The sequence below is a fragment of the Diachasmimorpha longicaudata genome, chromosome 13 (genome assembly GCF_034640455.1).
Source record: "Diachasmimorpha longicaudata isolate KC_UGA_2023 chromosome 13, iyDiaLong2, whole genome shotgun sequence".
NCBI classification, from domain to species: Eukaryota; Metazoa; Arthropoda; class Insecta; order Hymenoptera; family Braconidae; genus Diachasmimorpha; species Diachasmimorpha longicaudata.
Window position 1 is genome coordinate 4,430,405 of NC_087237.1, and position 21,268 is coordinate 4,451,672.

Genomic DNA, 21,268 nt, shown 5'->3' on the forward strand with positions numbered 1-21,268 from the left:
CAGAATGATTTACACCCTCTGTACTCCACATTTTTTATCCCAAAATCCACAGAAACCGTGAAAAAACTAGGTGAAAGGCTGATTAGACGTAAAACTGATAATAATTTCTCATTAATTCCCGAAGGATTCAGACACAAATTTTTCATTGACACATCACTAAGAAAATAATCACAAGGTACGCAATAATTATAAGTTCGTGTGGTTTTTTCAATAAATTAAGCCATGACACGTCACGTTTACTTTTATTTATTTACAAGTTGCTCGTTCTACAGAGTAAATTGTTCAAAGATTCTCAATAATACAAAACGATTATTAATATCGCGGTCAGTAATTACCAACTAATTATATTTAATTTTTTTTATATTTTTTTTTTAGATTTAATTGAACTCAAGGCACACGACTTCATAATAGCTTTTCTCATGCTCACTCATATCGACTAAACACTTAAACAACGTCTATGTTACATTGTTTATCGTACGCATAATTTTTTTTATATTATGGGACACTAATACGTATACAATTGCATCCGAGATTACTCTGATCAAATTGTTTTAAGGCATATGTGCATTACGTAGTTTAATCATTAATATATTACATGGGAAATGGACTAAGACTGGACGAGAGACAGCCGAGGACTTTTGAGTGATTAAGATCAAATTAATTAATCAGTTGACTATAGAGTTAATCAGCTGAATAATTAATTAATTGTTCTCATTTTGAGTCTTTGGTTCATCCAAATTTTTATAGGGACTATTTTTATAGGAAGAATGAGTACTACAAAAATGGATCTCTAAACATTTCCTGATACTTTTACCAAATTGTTATGCATCGACACTTATATGATTAATCAAGTGAGCGAATGTTTAACAATTTTTGGTGGCAATTATTCAAATCAATTGTTTTGTGCAATCGTGATTAATTGAATTAATTTATTTATTCTAGAACTAATGAGTTGAGCAATAAATCAATTAATTGATGTGGTATCGAAGCAACGACCCAATTATTGAATTTAATTCCAAACCTTCGATTCACGAAATATTTAGAGGCCCTTTTTTTCTGGAAAAAGCAAGAGCTAGAAAAAAACTATAAAAATTCCTAGATATTCTTAAAAACTGTTTCGCCTCATCACTGCTCCCCTAAATCTGATGATTGCTCTTCTTTTCGTAATCTTAACTTTATTACTAATTTTTTTTTCTTAAATGATCAAGTAACTAATCTACTGCTAGATGAATTAATCATATGAGTAATTAATAACCTAAATGCAGCATTGAAAGCGCCAGTAAAATGAACAAGTTCTGTTTTTAATCTCTGTCATATAAACATTTTTATAGGGCCCATCATCAAGAAAAAACGCCTGCGAAAATTGTTTCGTTTCACCTCTTCTCCTTTGAAACAAAGTGATTCTTCTAAAACTTCTTCTCTTTCATTATTTCCCTTTAATTTGTAATTTTAATTGTTCCAAGAGATTGGCAAACTACTGACCAGGCTATTAACCCAGTCATCAATGATGAATTAACAAAATTCAACACCGAAGCCGAGAAATAGAATGAATTTCATCTCACTCTTTAAAATATTAAAAATTTCATCGAGACCATTCTTTTAGACAATTAAGAGCGATAAAAAATGCTTCATAAAAATTGCGGTATCATTCTAAAATCTATTTCGTATCTGCGCTGGTTCGTTGAATCAAAGGAGTTCGTTATTAAGATTTTCTCATCCGTCGGATGTCTCAGGCCCTTCCACTGCACAACAGCATTTCAATTGATACTAAATAATTTTCTTATGATTAACACAACCGTGAATAACATTTTAACGCCTCTGTAATAGGGCCAAAGATACTCAGGTGTGAAATTATTTCCATGGATTTTGATTTTCATCCTGATTTAACTTTCAATTTATTTTTATAATTTCTTTATGGGGCAAACGTCACGTTCGGAATGTTTTATTTGGATTTATTCCTCGATTTTTCGCGTCGAGAAATAGATCCAGAGTACGCCTCTGTCTAAAAATTACGGCCCAAGATGTGAAAAAAATTAATATTTAAAAATCATTGATTTTGGCAAAGTATGTTTTACTCTACATTTGTCCATTTGCAATCTCATAAAATTGAAAAAATTTCATTTTTTATTCGTTCCACGCACGGGCGTGTATGTAAAAATAATCAGTAAGCAATCTGGGATAAATGATTTTAATATATTAAAACGACGAGTTAAAATAAACGATGGGAAATTTGTAATCCAATAAAATAATTTCAACAACAATAACTGAGCATAATAATATTAACGGTTATAATAAATTTCTTTTCATGCATCCAAAGCACAAGTAATGGAGGGACTCATGTTTGTATAAAAAAAATGAAAATATAATGATGAATTAATTATAATTAGAATCAACAAACAAAACAACGGACCCTCAGCAAGTTTCTTGTTCAAATTATCACGCAAATATCGCGACATTTATGACTTCAAAGCACAATCGAATATATTTACAACTCCATTCAGCGTGGGATCCCAAGTTGTTGCAATAATTATTTACAAAAATAGATAAATGAAAGGTAAAGATATCGAGTCGATGCATTTACACTAGTACAGTACATTCTTATTATATCGCACTGCCCAAATCAATAGATCGATAGTAACCCAATCAATATCAATAAAATTATCTCATTTGAGAACAGAAAAATATTTCTGCACAAAAAAAATTTATTAGAATATTTTTTCAGTGATGAAATTATTTCCTTATCCCAGATAATTATTGATTTGATTATACATCGATCGATACATCGCCGTGCTGGATTGCGGCGTTTATAAAAAATTGTCAGGGGAGGAAAATCAAAATTCGTTCGAAAATTCAATCGAGGAATAAATCAATCAATCAAGCTCGCTTGGTGACTATTGTATTCGAGGATTAATTTCCAGTACTGATTAACGAATGGACCATGACTCGATATTACCAGTGCCTTCGGGTCACAATCCCATGACAGAGTGGGGAAGGCCTTGCTGATGTGTATGGCCAGGATGGCCGAGAGGAAGTGGTGGGGCGAGAGCAAGAGGTGGTGAGCCCGTGGAGTGCATCAAACCACCTAGCATACCAGTCATTTGTCCAAGTGCTGCTAGACTCGCCATTCCACCGCCTGAGAGGCTCTCACACTTGATGTCCTTCTGCTCCAACTCCAATCGTTTTTTACCTTGTTTACGCTCTTTTGCTCGGCGGTTTTGGAACCATATCTTAACCTGAAATTTATTCATTATTTTTTAGTTGACTCTTCCAATCCGTCTAATTAGGTCAATGATGAATTATTGAAGGAATGTTCTCCTCGCGATTTTGCCTACAATTGTTCAATTCCTAGATGTTAACGGAATTTTACTCATATTAATTTTGTTGACTAAAAATATCTGGTGACAAATACTTCACTTACTCCGGCAAAGAGTTAACTAAATTCCCCCAGTAAACATTAATGCAAAGGACTAATTGTTGAAATTCGCCAAATAATTGTCTCAGTATCAGATTTTTATCTTAAAAACTCAGACTTCTGCATTTCACATTTCATCCAAATTTCTGACCCTTTTCTTTCGATACCAAAGGTCCTAATTTTGGTATCGTAAGGGTTGAAACTTCATTCCCCTGGAATACATTTAACATTATAAAATTTTATAAAATCACCTGTCTTTCAGATAACTGAAGCTTGGCCGCCAGCTCAGCCTTTCTTCTGATAGTAATGTATTTACTGCTGCAGAACTCGGTCTCCAACTCGAACCTCTGATTGTCGCTGTAAACCACTCGATATTTGTCTTTCGTTCGCGTTTTTCCTGCAACAATGCACAAATCCATTATTAAAAAAAAAATCTCCCTGACTTTTTACCCCGTACAGTCAACAGTCTAAGACAAATACTCTGAACCAAGAGCCATGCGCTTGCATACAAAAATACTCATCCAGGGTATACACCAACAGCAATACGATACAATTATATTTTTTCATTGAACGATATCTACAAGTTATAACTGTGAATGAGGAAAAGAAGTTGGATCCTGAGAAACGATAACGCATTATCATAAGATACGTGAAAACACGACGCGCACGTCGTGTTAACTCTCTCACTAATTAATCTCCACGATAAGCATATCTGCACCACATCAGACTCATCAACATTTCGTTTACATGCACAATTACATTTCTGGTTAATTTTAGCGATTGGGGGTATTCGAGTGGAGCTGCATCAATGACGAAATTAACGGGTGAAGTTTCAGGGAGAAAAGACTCGAAGAAAAATTGCTGTTTAGTCTTAAAAATATATTTTATCACGAGATAATTATTTAAAAAATGTTAAAAAATATTGAGACAGTTATCATATATCTTGAAACCTCCCCGAAAAATCATTTTGGCAATCAAGGAGTTGTTGATCAAATTTAAGATGAACAACTGATCGATAGAAAAATTTCCCAGTTCGTCATACCCCCAAAAAATTCGAGGCATTAATTACAAAAGAATGTCGACCTCCTCGAAGCTCTAATTTTTGGCACTTAGTCATCCCTAGCCCCCCAAAAAGCCACAAAATGTATACCTCAGAATAATGTGACTCAAAGAATCAATTTTCTGTAGTCCCTCCCAGACAGCAGCGAACATTAAAAAAACCGAACAAGCAATGGCGAGAAAGGTGAGAGAGACAGAGAGAAAAAAAGTACACGATTAGATAAGACCAGCGGCGAAAGATCAAAGGCAGAGACGCTAATCCACCACTCCTCGATAACTTGGAACGCGAGAGAGACCTTCGAAAAATGTCCACGACCGGTGTTCCAAGCGACGACACGTCAGGTATACGAGAGTGGGAGGTCTGGCATTTTTACCAGGATTTTTATGCCTTGCTTACTAAACATGTCAATTAGGGAGCATTTTTCATGACAATTTTTCGAACGACGCGATGCACTCATCTCCGGTGATAAACAGTTGCAAATTATTGGATCATTTATTTTTTCAAGATGACACTCACAGTACTGCGTATTTAAATTGAATAAATGGGTTTATGAGATTAACGTGCAATAAAGTTTGTATCCAAAATTGAGATTAATTTTTATTTACATTTTTGTTAATATTAAATAAATTTTTTCTCAACGATAAAGAAAGGTTTCCTCAACGCGAATGACGTTTTTATTGGCTATAAATAAAAGCCTCTAAATTATTAGTTCCACGTTTGATTGAAACGTCACCGGTAAAAGTAGAAAAACTAAATAAACAATTCCGTCATCAAATATTTTATTTCATTTAAATGCGTCACTCGTCTGAAAAATTTACGAAATTCTCTCGAGAATTGTTGATTGTTTAATGTAGCAAAAATAAATCCGTAATGACAAGTTAGTGAACTACGTGGAATTTTTTAGATTCTCTCACAGAAAAGTGTAAATAATTGATAATCTACAACTATCCTCTATAAACATTAGAAAAAAAATCCTAGTATACAATAGATATTGCTGTTTATAGTTGGTCTCTTTGACGTTTCATCGGGCTCAGTAACAAAAGCCCACAGTGTCGATCACACCAGTTTGTGGATTACCGTCGGCGCGTTTCATCTGTGTGATAAAGAAACCAGCGACCAGGTCACCTCCACCCACCTACAGTAGTTTACGAGATTCCACGAGAATCTACGAGGTGTTATTCGGTGGTGGAACAGCAGTAAAATGGTCGATCGTATCAGATTTGCAAATCGACGAGGGTACCATATGCATGGAAGGCAGTCTATTTACGTGTGTGTGTATATGTGGGTGTGTGTGTTTGACGGGGAATGGATCAAAGAGGGACCGATGAAGGTGTGAATACGCGGATTTTAGCACAAGATTGATAACAATGATATGGGGATCAACTCCGTTGATTCGGCCTTCAACTATCGATTGACCGTGAATTTATTATTCATTATTTTTATAACGCGCTTGTTAACAATGAGTGCAAAAATGAATTTTTTTTTTGGAAGGCAATAGAATATTTTGCAAATGTATAAATTATTGAGGTATTTAACTGATCGTATTACTTGCCAGATTTATTTTATGCAACGATAATAATTTTTTTAAAGAATTACCAACTCTCAACATGAAAAATATCCTCACATTCAAACGTTGACAGTAACGGCTGTGCGTAACGCGGAATATGAATGGGGCCTTTGGGGGGGTGAGAAGTGGGATAAAATGTGAGACTCCCGAAACCTTACTGGGGTGGAAAAACGGTACTCGCGGGACTCGTTCCCACCCCATTAAAACGATTCTCTTTCATTTCGCGGATACGAATAGCGCGTGCCTGCGTTTTAGTCAAACCTCGAAATTACAAGTGTAGGGTGACGATCCTGAGGGGATGCGTCTCGAGTTATGTACGAGCTCATCCCCGTCTGGGGATTTTTTATTGGAGCCCGTCACTGGCGTCACAATTATTATGCCATTGTGGGAGTTGGCTATTTGTATACGTCGGTTTATCGTGGCCGTCGGCAGGAAATTTATCACCGCAAGATGTTGCCGTTGGAATCTATTCTATGAACATTAATATTTTTTAACCCAAGTATCTTATTAATCCGGCTTATTTTGATAGTTTAAAAAAATTCGATGCTGGTTGTTTCCTAAAGGAAAAATAAAATCATGATTAACGTCGGGAAAGTCTCCGAAGTTTTAGTGAATCATTGAAAATCAAGTGACGACAATTTCTTTGGTGAGAAATAGGTCAAATTTTAAATAATACATGGCCCGAAAAAATCGGTGAAGGTCGAAGGACTGGGACCGCCCCTACCTGACGAGTCTTATTCCCTCGTTGAAGACGCTTAAGCAACTAATATACTGTGTATTTCCGGTGCGGAAAACTTGGCGGAGACAATTTTATAACAGGTACACGCGGTAAATATTATATTGGTCAGCTTAAGCTCCCGACCCTTGACACAATGACGAAGTGCCGAGTTTTGAAAACAATGGAACAAATGCTGTATTACCTCGGCGTTGAGAGTCGAGTTGGGACCTTTAGGGTCCCCCCGCACCATCGCCCTACGTCCCAAAAACTTTTTCCCTCAAAATTGCAATTTTAGAATTTTTACTGTTCCCAGGGAATAACGAGAGAACCTTTTCCAAACAAAATTCATTTCCTGAACGCAAACAAAGTAGATGTTAACCCCAGATGAGTCACCAGGTGAGGAAATCGTGAGGGGTTTCTCGCTAGTTGTGCCGATGCTTCGTAATTTACATCGAAAAATGTGCAAATGATCGGACGATTCTCTGAAAATTTTCATTTTCACGTATAATACCACAAGAGCTCCGAAATTATCGGATATTTCCCGATAGGTTCGTTGCAAACAAATGAACGTGTCAAGTTTTCAAAAAATCACGCGAAGCGCTCGTGATTTTTCTGGAAAACTTGAGGGAAATATCAGATAATTTCGAAGTTCGAGTGGTATTCGGGGAATTATTTTTTCCATCCAAATCTTGACCGATAGAATTCCACCATGAGACATAATTTTCAACGAATTGCCATCCAATCTGTCAGATACAATTGAGGGTTACTTCATCATTTGTTTTTTTTATAGGCAACATGAAAAATTTCCAGTGAAATTTCCAACAATTTCCGCTGAAATACCGTGTTGGTCATCCAAAATAACGTCGAATGGTGCAATCCTATTGGCCAAAATTTGGATGGAAAAAATAATCCTTAAATCTTCCTCGATTGACGAAAAATGATAAATGTCTTACAAATGATTTTTCGGGAGGATGCAGTGGATTACACGATGATGAGCGACTAATATGACCACTCAGGGTAATTTGTCACAACGTGCCTTTGTAGTTTCCGAGGAAAATAGAAGTCACAACGTCAAAATTATTTGAATGGCCTCAGAAAAGGTTGTCCGCGCTAAGCCCCTTGTGGGCGTTGCTGTACCCTTAGCTTCGCTCGTTGTTTAATTGACTTCCATTGTTGACAAAACAAGCCATCGACCTCTGGAACCCAAGTGCAGGGCCCCGACACTCCAATGCGGAAAATTCAATTGTCCCTTGACCAAAGTTTCTGAATGAAATACGTCAGCAAGCTGTCTACCACTCAAAATTTAAGTACCTCACAGGGGTGTCAAACATTCAGTGAATATTAACATAGATTCGATGATAGAAGATGATAAATGGTTGCATCAATGTGTTATTTCCCTCCCACTCTCCCCGGTTATGAAAACTTTCCCTGGAAATGTTTCCCGTTGCTCATAAAAAATTACAAAATTTCAATTTTGTTCTATCGTTCCCTCACACGAAAATAAATATTCACTAAATATTATTGAATTCCCAATTTTACTTGAACGTGCACCCAAACCTTTCACTGAGGGTTCACCTAAAAATGAGGGATCGGTCAAAAAAAGTCCCCTAACGGTTCCCTAGAATTTCCCTCAACTACATTGAGCCTCGGAATTAACGAAAAGATACGCCATTTTTATTGAATATTTCTCTCCGGGTGTTATGTAAATTTATATCCCAACTCCTGAGGATCCGGGAGGTAACACAGTGTCAGGAAGGGAACAAATCCCCTCCCAATTGGGGAGAAATCGCGTGTAGTTGGTGGAACATTGGATTCCCACCGAAAAGAAAAGAAAATGAAAAAATGACGAGGGAAAAAAAATCCAAGTACACGCGAGAAATTGGAATACGTACATTTCTCAGTCATGCAAGCGCTGTAAGAGCCTTCCCTGAAGGTGTACCGGGTGCAATATAGCCATAAAATTGAGGTAATGGATGTTGGGTATCAGTGAGAAATGGCAATAAGCTGAAGAGAGAAGAAACAACCCCCTCCCGATGTACATGTAATGCACGTCGGCCATTACGAGGTGGTGGAGACACGCGAGTTTGTGCTCATGAAAATGAACGGCCATTGGTTGGATTTCTCTGAATGCCTGGAGGGTGAATAGTGAGCGGATAAATTTTCGAAGGACCTCGTGAGCACGCAAACACCTGGATACCGGGGCCCCGGTTGGTCCGTCGTGGAGGGTGAAAAAAAAGGGAAATGGCGAGTTGAGCTTTTGACTGAGGAGAAAGGCGTGGCTCCTCCGAGATAATCATCACACGATGGTCCTTTTCCTCACCAGTTTTATCTCAACTTTTACTTCATTACCCTCTAACATGCAAATTAAATTTACTTGAACATAAATTGTTATCGATGCAGTGCATGCGAATGGATTTATAACATGGAACGGCGCTTGGGGATTTATTAGTCCTGAACGGAGAGAAAAATCTCTTGATAATATCCGACGATTTTATTAATCGTAACTTCTACCTGAGTGATTGCACCTCTAGGAGAGTCGTCGTTTAAATTTTTGAAGAGTTACCGCTATTTTTCTCTCTGTTTGAGGGGAAAGATCGAATTCGGGGGGAGAAGACGAGCCAAATGTCGATAGATTTTTAATATTAATTGAAAAAGTTCGATTGTGATTCTAGTCATGTGCAAAATGTTAAATAATATTGAAAAAATGGGTAAATTATCGATTTTATTGATCAGTAAAATAAAATAAATAATTTCCTTGCACGTGTCATTATAAAATATTTTGAAAAACTAATTTTGAATCTATCGCGAACTCATCTTCTCTCCCCCCGTGACTACTAATTTTATCAAATCTACTGTCTACTGGGTGCGACAATGGTCCAGTTGACCTTTGGCTATGATGTTCATACCATCCAGGCTGCAGGGGTCTGGGTATATCGATAATGTACCAGTTGAACCTCCAGCCAAGCTGCAGGCTGCAACAGCAGTATTTGGATCATATTCACTCTTCACCGTTGGTTTCCTCTCTTCAACATCTTGGATTACGTGAAAAAATATTCATTTAAATAATTCATGAGGTCTTTTACTCGTATTCCATAATTTTCGAATTATTGAGTAAAGACAACAGGCAAAACGACAACAGCGAACGGACGTAAAAATCGAGGTTGACACGAGGGTACGGGAGAGGGGATTATCTCACAAATATTTGAGGGCAATTAGATGTTTGCGTGAGTCTATTAACTGATGTTTACATTGTTTGCCGTATCTAGACCGCGTTGGGGAGCAACGTATCACGCACCAATGATACAAGAACGGAGTGAGAAATAAATCCTGTCAGACAGTGTGAGAAAGATTAATTCAACCGGCTATTTTTTCCCCCCATTAAAGCCGTCATTATCTTAAAAATTAACTGGAGCATTCTATTTCAATAGTTAACACGAGAGATTTCTTCGCAGGGTCCAACATCGAGTCGATCAAAACCAGGGAATTTATCAATCAAAGATTTATATTCTCCCGTAGAAAATTGTTGGCTGTGCCAATAGAATTAAAATTTCTCAAGTTCCATCGAAGGATTAAGCCGAAAAGGAGTATTCCAGTTATATTAATTATATCCGATAGAAAAATTTGCATTAAAGAAAATGGCAGAATGTCTCACCTGCTGAACAATCGTACACCCAATGTCTGATGAATATTTGACGCTGCATGTTGCTGATATTTTTAAAATTTTTCACCCGCACTGTAATTGACCATCTGCACGATTGGAATACTGTCGAAGAACTGAAAGCCCTCGGCCTAATTACCATACCCTACCCACTGACCTTGGACCCCTCCGGGGACGTGCCCCGGCACCAAAGCTGTCAGATGTACCCCTCACAGCCGGGCTGCGCTTAGTGAATTTTCAAGTGCGCTGGGAGGCCGATAGATTTGTTAAACCGAAATTTCAGAAATCCCTCTCCTTCAAATAATAAGTTGTCGTTCCCCTCTTTTGAAACCCCCCTCAAGCCGACTGAAACGGGTTCTACACTTTCGTCTCATCGTGATCACTTCATCTTTCCAAGTCTCACATGATCAAAATTATCATAAATTCTAATGAATTACGATTTAATGCTAATTACTATGTATCAAAAACTTACCTGGATTTTGCGAATGCTGATACGATGGCCTCTTTATCCACTCATAAGGGCTCCTGAGTTGTGCAGGTCTCATTGGTGTACTCGATGCACTATTGGGTGCATTAGAACTACTATTACCAACTGGTGATGCCGGCGTGCCAGGGCTGCTAACCTCACTGCCACTGACAGTGATGGGTGGACTGGGTTCACCAGCTCCAACCCCATTATTATTTCCCTCATCACCACTCCACTCGCCAACTCCACCAGCCGGTGGCTGATGTGCTGGGGCCGGTTCATTCTGCGCCTGATACATATGCTGATGATACTGCTGGAGATGTGAGTAAGGATGAGCATGGGGATGTGGCCAGGCAAACATATCCGGATGATCTAAGTACTGCTGTGCACCCGCTGCCTGATGATGATGCACATAACCCGCTGGCCAGTACTGCTGGGGGCCGGCTTGTTGGTGACCATGCTGATGCGCTTGAGCATGAGCCTGGCCCGGCTGCTCCAGTTGTTGGGCATTTCCACCCTGCTGCTGTTGTCTATACATTGACAGATGATTGTAATACGATACCATACTTATCTCTGTCATCTGTACACTTATCCAATTGTCAACTACGATAGCCCCTCGCCCCCTCCAGTCACACTTCCAATGTTTATTATTCTTATCACGATTGTCGAACACTCAAATTATCTACCGCTACATATCACTTCGGTAATTACGTGGTAACGATCAGTTATTACTAACGAATCACTGACGATGATTCGATTGTAGCCGTTAGAGACGACAATTCATTAGGGGAATTTCATCCCGCACGATCCAGAGTCTCGACGCTGATGACTTTAATTTAAAAATTGTTTCACTATTTCACTGAGTACAGAGAATAACTCAAAATCATCGGAAATACCGACACAAACGGATTTACCAAAATAGAATTGAGGAGACGGTGGAGATGTATAACAGGATGACACGATGCCACAGTGACGACTGTCGTCGCTTCCTTTTGGGTTTATTCTGTTCACCTTGTAAACTGTCGCCGAGGTAACGCCTACCAGTGGCTGATCTGACTCCCACTCTCACTACTCAACTGTTGGATTCCACCAATGGGAAAGGGAGTTGTGCTCCGGCAGTGTAATGGCGCCCTCGTGAATGTTTTTCGATCATGATAATTCGACGAATATAGCCCTGTGATGCAACACGCCCCCTATTTATGTATTTATTTTTCAAGGGGCTGTCGGATCATAGGGTGATTTTTCTACTTATGAAATTATTAGCCGGTTTGCTCGGGATTTGCTGGGAAAATTATTTATTGTCCGAAATTATTTTAGCTGGTTTGGGGAAGGGGGGAGGAGGAGGTTCGAATTTTTCGAGGTGTCGGAGTGTTTGATGGAGTTATTTCGTTGTTTGAAGATTTATTTTTTGATTTAATGGATCTTGAGAGAATTAGCAATTAAGGAAATGTGGGAACTGCTGATATTCAACATGACAACGGGGATTGTAAATGGATCTGTTGTTTATCTATATGGGTTGGGTTTATTGATAGGATTAGACTTTTGAAGATAGTCTTGAGGTTTTTTTGTCGTTGTGAATTTTTGTTTTGGTGGAAAAGTCGGATAAAAATATTACCCTCAGGATTTTTCTCCGAAATTTCCCTTTTCCTGGATTTCCCGGTTCCTTCATGAAAGTTGTACTGAACATTTCCCTTCGAAGGGTTTTAAGGATGGATTCGCTGGGGTATTTTGAATATCTGAGGACTTATACAGGTAATTTCCTGCCGGCGGGGTAGTTTTCCGGGAGGGAGAGGGGTGCCAGGTATGATCAAAGGTAATTGCTGTTACGGCACAACTGGGGTAATATGGATAGAGCAATGGTCATTTGATGGATTTAGAGGTGGATTGAAGGATAAATGGTAAAGGTGCTTTGGGTGATATATAGCGGCTGTTTTGTAATTAGAATGAACCATTGTCGTAGTGTGAAAATTTTTTATTTGATTTTGGGAAAGTGCAGGATGATTGGGGCTGAATTGCTCATGAGGCGGTAATTTATATCGTAACAAAACTCGGGTGATTGTTTTATCGGGTGCATTAAGTGGAAGAATTACGGTAATTTATAACTATTCGGGGGGAGTCTCTCGGCAAACTTTTTGAAATCCGTCATTTGCTTTGTTCTGATGCGATGGAGATATCGTTTATGTTGGGGAATGAACTGGTATCAATTTTGACTGTTTGAAGTTTATGGATGTGAGCAAATGTTGGAGGTGATGATGGATGTGGTCATCTTGTGGGTCAAGATTTTTTTTCGTTGGGAAGAGCTCAGGAGAATTGATTTATATCTGTTGATTTTTTTTTGTCTACAATTTTTAATCCATCGTGGGATCTATGATCCAGACTGACTGAGGCCCACATTTGCTCATTTTTTCGGGGACTTTTCTTTGAGGAAACGAATGGATCACGAGTTGCGAATTTAAATTAGAAAATTTCAGTTGCGTTCAATGAAAAATTAGATTAAAAATAGCGTGAATTCTTGTGGTGGAGTGGTGGGAGATAGCGCCGGAAGACCGCCCCCTGAAGGCGGAGCGTGGCCGGTGGAAAGGCAACTGAAAGGGTTGAGAAATTCAAGACGCGTGTCAATATTTTGACACTACCACAAAACAAAGGATTCTAGAGGATTGGCCATTGTACCAAAGATTATCTCCCGATTATCCAGGTGTTGTGAATCTGTGAGGGTGGGTCATACCTCACAAACAGTGGATCAGATCCCAATCTCACGTGTTTATTTTGATTTCGATGATTATACCAACAATCGAGTTATTTCTGGCTTGTTCATAGGTGTTTCTGTTTTGTGAATCAACAGTTTGTGTGAGGAATAAATACTCTTCATTTGAGGATAATTCTCAAGGATTCTTAAATCAAGTATAAGTTATTTTTGGATTTAAACGATTGCTCAAGATATTCTCCTTGAATTAAAGTGACAAATATTATTCACTGGACGGGCAAAATTTTGGAATCAAAAAACAAAGGGAATTCTGTAGAAATATTAATATAATTAAAAGAATTGTTAACTAGAGAAGGTATTCAGCTTAAATCAAATAAGATTTCGTGATTATTATAGACTGTCAAACGTTGACGAATTTAAATCTGTTGTCAACGAATTAATTCTGCAGCGAATTATGATGAATTCTCAATTGTTGAAACTTCAAGAGTTCATTTGTAATTTATTCTTATGGATAATAGAACTAATATTTGTATTCGTCCAGAAATTTTCCATCAAATTCTGGAGTTTTTGTGAGAAAATGTCTCGACCTCAGGATAAATCCAAATTCAATAGAAAATCATTTATTTGTAATCGACATATTCTTGCAAATAACGTAACGTGTGATCGAAATTACCCAGAATTCATGGGATTAACTGTGAAATAAATTATGAGTTTCCCGGATCCAATGAAAAACCACTTCATTTTTGAGGTTTTTTACCGGATTCCTAAAAATATATTGTACGTTTTTGTCGATGAAAAGACGGTGTTTAAGTTTTGCGGGAGGAGTGATATTGTAGTCATTAGGTTCTGGATATTGCCGTCATAACTTGCGCAACATTGCGCAGTTGCGCAGTGCGAAAGGCCCAGTGGTTGGAGGACAATGACAGCGGATTGTCACCCGTATACCTCAGATGGCCGAAAATTGACTTCTCTTTGAAGGAGAGAAGCACTTTGTCAGTCCCAGATGTCAAAACAGCCCCCCACGCGTCCGTGCCACACGCTTTTGGGGATTTTTCAGGGGAAACTAACCGGAGATTCACCGAATACACAGCGCAACAGCCGCAGAATATCCTTGAAAGAAGACGTACAATTTCATTGAGCAATTTCCGCCCAGACAATTAAATCAATACATGTAATTAAATTAATCTTAATTGGGTTTTTTAAAAAATCATGTCTCAATCAGCCCTGGCAGCCTCCGAATTTTGATTTTCCCAAATAAATTTCATAACTTCACCTGTGAGAATAAAGGTTTAGTGCGCGTAATAAAGATTATCGTTAACCCAAAAGTAAATTTGAAAAATCATGAGAAGTTAAATCCATCCAGTTAACTTTATTCACTTTTACAACTTTTTTTGTCAACGAGGCCCTCTACCGTTACCAAAAAAATAAGTACCAATGGTGTCTGACCTTATGATTTTTGCTATTAAGTGCTAATCCGTAAATTGCTCGTGGGTGAGTGGGCGGGTAATTTTGAAGCGGATAATTACAAAGGCCCTTCGAGTCCCTACGCATATCTATCCTAGGAAATAAAATAATAAAGAGGCCCTCATTGAAAAAGGTCTTCAAGTGCCCCAAGGGATGATAGACCCATCGCAGCGGGGGATATTTTGTCCCATGAATGGGAATAAACAGTTTTTCCGAAAAAATGTGGAGCGCGTTAGGTGCAATAAAATTTTACCGTTTTAATTAAAAAATTTTGGGACTCTCAACTATTAGACTACGGAAATACCCTAGCCCAGGCCGGAGAAAATATTTTCCTCACAAATTGTAAAACGGTAAATTATAATATTTATACCCTACGGAAAAATCCCAGCGTCCCTTTTCCTCTTTGTTCGGACACTTCTCGTCGGTCTCCAATGATTGCTCCATATTGTAGTTACCTCTTTAAAAATACCCAAACTTAAGACCGAATGGCAAATTGCCGGGCCATAGAGCACTTAGAGGCGACCTGTAGGTACAGCATTTTGGGCGGTAAAATTTTCCTCTCTGTACGTCTCTCACATCTCACTCTGGCGTTAGCTTTCTGCCTTTAATATTTTTCCTACTGAATGGTATACTGTCGATGACGTGTCAGCCAAAGGTAAATTTTGTTGCCATTTCTGTAGAAAATGGCGCATGACCCTCTGCATCAACCCCCCTTGTCCAATGGCACTGTAATTTTTAACAGTTTACCGCTTTTTCGACTTATCCTCAGTCTCTCTCCGGTATTTTATGCCTTCACCTCCTTGACGAGTTTATTCTCACCTTTTACTCATTATTATTGCCGGCACTAAAGCATTTTTCTCCCATATTTAAGATTATTTTCCCTGGGATTAGTACTTTATGTGCCGATTACCTGTGGAAGAAACTGGGGGAAAACACGTTGTTTAAAACTGTTCAATTTTTTTGTTAAATTGCATTTTTGTTGTCCGCTAAAGTGCTCTTGAAACTAGCGGGGAAACGTTTTTTTATGTAAATCTCGAGTGGAAATTACATTTTGAATTTTTGGCAGCTTTACAGGCCGAGCCAGAGATAAGTGCTATCATCCCTTTTTTCGCTCTGAAAAAGAGATGTGAAAGTGTGCGTAGAAATTAACTTTTACGTTCATTGCAATGAAATATCCTGCATAACACCATTGCCTTCAAAATCATTCAATTTTTCGCATAATTGTTACCCCCGAGAGAATTTACTTGACGGAGACATGAGAATTGACGTCTCAAGAGAATGAAATATTCGACGACATTACGTATTAAAAATAGTGGGAGAAATATTCTTGGGAATAATCTTTTGTACTACTCACTCCTCAATTCAACACAACAGTAGGTTTACCATTACTTCTGGGAACCCTCCTCGGGTGCACAGGCCCACAAAACATTCAAACTACCCTCTTTCCTCACTCCTCCGACCCCTTTACGATACCAGAGTTTTATAGGGGTAGTGGGACGCCAGGTAAACGGGTATAGGCTTCTACCATGACGAAATGGATTGGCCAAAAGACCCCATCGAGTTTGCTATTGGAAAATATAAATATATACCTGATGGTTTCAAAAATTTCATGCTCACCAGCCCTTCATACAACTCCTACAAATATTTTGTAAAAATTCAAAACGGAATAAATAAAGGAATAGAAAATATCTAATAATGGAAGTGCCATAAAACAATAATTAAATAATAATTTAAATAATAGGGATCAAATACTTCATTATGATAATTCACAATAACATGGAATAAAAATGGGACGAAATTAATGACCTCAATTATAAATTATGCCGTCATTTTCCACATTATCTGGAGAATAAAAACCGGTGTAATAATTATTGGCTCATTAGTGGAGTCATTGCTGTGGTTCTAAGACTTGAATAGTACTATATTTCAATCTAGTGATTTTTGTTGAGGTCCCATAACTCTTTGTGTCACCTCCCAACGGTCAATATCCTAAACCTGATGGTATCATGGTACGGAAAGGGTTAAGCCGCCGCATATAAGCATAAAAATTTATTGACGTCCTGTAAAAATCACCTAGTTTGTTCCCCTCCTTCTCGAAGCCTCTCTACAATTACACAGATTAATTGTCTACCCGTCTTTACCACTCGCCCAATTGCGGCAATCATGAAACATTATTGGCCGGCTACTGTTTATTCACTCTACCTTTCACACAACATTTGAATTGTCTCTCCAGCCCAGTCCCTTTCACGTTTTTTTTATTATTCCTTTTTCGTCAACCAACATTTACACAATTTTATAATCCTGCATAACGAGTAAATATTTCATTTTATTCCATTTATTATGTTTATTCGGGGGTCTAATGGGCCCTAGACTAATTAGGGGTTTATCAGAAGAGATGATAGGGGCCTAATGGGGCCAAATGGACGCCTTTGATTTTGTTTGCCACTTATAACTAGCCAAATCCTCACTTTTGTGATGACGTTAGACTACTTTTAGTTGATTTAGCTGTTATGGACTTTAATTGACAACACAGAAGGGTTCATCCCCACTGGCTGAATCCTCACTAATGAGATAACTTAACAAACGTTTGAAACTCGTTGAAGAAGAGGGATGTGTTGAAGCAATAAAAATGCAATCTGTACCGTAAATCCATCCCTTTCTCTATTATTTAATCTCCAAATTTAGTGACATTTCTCATTTTTCAGAATAAAATATTCTGGTTTTTTAATTAACGTTTTTTTTTGGGAAATTTTGAGGAGAAACACTTTCAGAAAAAAAAAATATATAAATTTTTATTTACGTACTAATTAAATAAATATTCTGTATAAATGATTCATCAAACAATCGGAATCTCATTTCATATAAAAACCATAGAAACTCATCTGATTCGTGGAAATAACTGTCATCATTTTGATGTTCTCGCGTTCAAAAGCACCGCTTGCCCTCCGTTAACAAAAAAGTACATATTCTTTTTTATTCAAAGCGATAAAAACTTTGTGATAGGTATATCTCGCTCCAGCGTTGAGTTTCAAAGCGCATCAGAAAAATCCCCCGAGGGATAGAACGTTGGACATTAATTGGCAGACATCTTAGTTCGTTGGAGCGACTCTCCGGATGGCTTTAATGATCAGCCTGTAAAGGTGTTTTCGATTTTTATTTTTTTACGACCGTCAATAAAAGCCAACATACATACACAGCAATATCGTGTGCGTTAACACGAGCGCACGTATACTCTGTCTCATTTCCACTCATTTCATGATTGTTTGCATTTTTTTTTAACTCTAACTATTGCACGAATGGACATGATGAACTTCTTTGAAATTCGACGCTACGTTCTCATGCAATATTTTTTTTATTCCCGTCTTGTTTTTTTGTAATTCGTTATATGTTCTCCGCACAGCGGGTGGGCATCGAATAAAACACTGCATACACGGAAGAAAAGGAATCCTGGAGGATTTGTTGGATCGTTATAAAATAAGTTCGTCCAATTTTTTAATGCTGGTGATTATTTTCGCGTCAGGGTTTCTTTCTCAGAACGATGAACTGGCAGTGGGTTTGAGAAGATCCGTGAGACCGGGTGTTTTATTAATCTACGCTGACAGTTGGCACTTTCATTAACTGGGGAATGAAAAAATTGGGATTTTTTAGGACATTTTTGGGAAATTTAACCGCGATGATTAACACCCCTCAGCAAAACTTCCAGTAATTAGTCCGACTAGACCGATTGGACCATTCAGTAATATTATGTAATTAAGAAAATTGTAGAATAAAGTTTATGGTGAACATGATTACAACACATTCAGTTCCGACATATTGTTGGTTCATTCAACCACATAAAAATTAATCTACGCTTCAGGGACATTGATACGGAAGAACAACACGAAGTGAACTGTAGTGAATGGTAACTGTGAGGTTTCAAAATACGTAAAAAGTGCCGTAAAAATGTAGGAGAGTTTTTCGATCATTTCGGACACTGGCCTTGATCTTCCGAAAGCTCTTCGAAATTCTTCTTCAGTCAACAGTTTAAATGTTCGGAGGATATAATTAAGTCGCGATTAATTTACTCCTTTTTATTACCGTAAAAAAATTCCACCTGATGAAAAAATAATTTGAATAAATTCTGTAGCGATGGGGTAAATCGAGACAAGTCATTTTCACTATGAAATCACTATCGATAGTGAAAATTACTATTTACAAAGAGAAGAATAATTTCCCGCATCGACCTATCCCCAAAAATAAGATAAATTCTGCTATTTTCGTGAAATATTCCTAGAACACTAGAATTCACGCTGGACCAGCCGCATTTTTGTAGAACTCCCTTGAAAATTCCAGGAATGCGGCGCCACCAATGAAATTCCAGGATGATCCTCAACTGATTTTTCTGCTGCCCCCCTTCCCTCCCCCCAAGGCCAAGATCGTTAAAAATGATACAACGAGATGCAAAATTTCCAAATCAATATTTTCAACCCCTGCAGATTCTACTGCCGAATTTCCATTGTAACTCGTAACAAATTTTCCCCGACACTAGTAACTTCCGGGACGATGATAACGCCACTGGGATGCACAACCCCCGAACAGCAATAATCCAGCTCAATCATAACTCTACATAAAATTAGTAACTAAACGCCACTACTCCATTATCCAGACCATCAAGTTTCCTCATGTGTCAAGGAACTTTCCAGGATCCCCGACGAAGGATACCCCGGAGTATCGTTAGCTAATCAACTCATGACACCCACCCGTATCCCCCCTTCCCCCCCAAAAACCACTCAAAATTAATTCCCCTATTTTACAACGCGATATTTGATATTTGCACTTGTATCAAATCAAGAGTTGGACTGTTATCTTCAGCCTAAAATACCAGAGTTATGGTTTCAGCAGGAAGTCTGAATATTATCTCGGTTAAACACGTATCAAGTGCGTGAGCACCGGTGCTCGACGGGGTGGGGGCGAGGGGGTAGGTAAAGGGGGTTAAAAAATCTTGGAGACAGGCAACAAGACCTAGGCAGAGAGTAAATAAGAAGGAAAAAAAAAACGAGATTAAGTCTGTTCCAAGTTTCCACTGCCACGTTTTCGGGCGTTTTATAACGGTCGTACTCACTCTCTTTCTCTGTCTTTCTCACTTCTATTTCGCCTTCCAAATGCTGAGAATCGTACAAACACTGAGCCTTTTCAAACCGCATTTAAACAATATTAATTTTACAACAGGGATATGGACGACGTACGGGGGGAGGGGGAGAAACGTGGCCCGTTTGGTTTTTACCCTCGTAGCTGTCCAGGTAACCTTTTGGAAAGTTTTGGTTTTTATGATGGAAGATTCTCTGATGGAGGTACAACTAGTGGACAACGCTACTCACTGCATAGCTTCATGGTGTGACCCAAAGTGGCTGGGGGGGATTTTTTTTTCCTCGTTTGACGCACACTTTTGGGACTCTTTTATGGCACAACCTTTGGCGAATGGAGGATTAGGTGAGAGTGTGTGGGTGGAATGCAAGGGGGGTGGAAAAACAGAAGAGGCTGGAATCTTCGATAATCCCTCGGCCTTTGACTAAAACCTCCAGGATGTGGAAAAATTTTTTTTTTTTCTTTTTCGGGAAGCTTTTGCGAAGCTCTGCTGGGCTTTAACAGGTATATTTGCGGAGAATACGTAACTTTCTAGTTTGAATTTGCGCAAGAGATTTTGAGGTTTTTTTTGGAAGAGTTTGGGTCGGCGAAAGGGATGAAGCCGATTCCGAGGTGGTGGGAAAGGCAGAAAAGTTCACCGGTTTTATTATATCATGCGGTCCCAGAATTTTTTTTATTCACTCAACAGAGATTTTTTGGATTTCTTTTGAAGAGGTGAAGAGATTCGCATTAATTAATTATCGTCACTTGCATCGCTGGTACAGAGAGTGGTGATGATGAAGGAGAATATGCAGTGGATCGAAGGGCATGAGTAACTTCAGGATTTTTTTTTTATTTTCAAATGGCGGCATTGATATCTAGTTGCTTGAATCGGGGTGATGGATATTTAGATGGAGATGTGAGGATGGACCGCGTCCTCCATACTTGGACCCGGGGGATCTCATTGGAGATGAGGTGATGGAGCTCATTGGAGAGTCGGAGTGCAGACCCCGCCTCGTGATTCTCAGGGCTCGAAATCTTTCCCACTTCTCTTCTAACGGTCTCGTTTTTGGGGCATAATAGACTACCGGTTTTGACCATATTTCATACCTTCAT

The 21,268-nt window shown here is 38.5% G+C and overlaps 1 protein-coding gene across 5 annotated transcripts; it reads right to left on the reverse strand.

The window, feature by feature from the left end:
• Positions 1 to 230: 230 nt before the first annotated feature.
• On the reverse strand, positions 231 to 12,058 carry LOC135168681 (homeobox protein CHOX-CAD). 5 transcript variants are annotated; one of them, XM_064133097.1, is made up of 4 exons: positions 10,888 to 12,058; positions 9,643 to 9,729; positions 3,664 to 3,809; positions 231 to 3,233 (listed from the first exon to the last, which is right to left on the reverse strand). In XM_064133097.1, the coding sequence occupies exons 1-4, from the start codon at positions 11,459 to 11,461 to the stop codon at positions 2,967 to 2,969; spliced, it is 1,074 nt and encodes a 357-aa protein (XP_063989167.1). In that variant the 5' UTR covers positions 11,462 to 12,058; the 3' UTR covers positions 231 to 2,966. The 5 variants fall into 5 exon arrangements, with proteins under 5 accessions (XP_063989167.1, XP_063989168.1, XP_063989165.1 ...); XM_064133098.1 differs by having other exon boundaries at positions 9,664 to 9,729; positions 10,888 to 12,046; XM_064133095.1 differs by having other exon boundaries at positions 9,643 to 9,789; positions 10,888 to 12,045.
• Between the last annotated feature and the right edge of the window lie 9,210 nt (positions 12,059 to 21,268).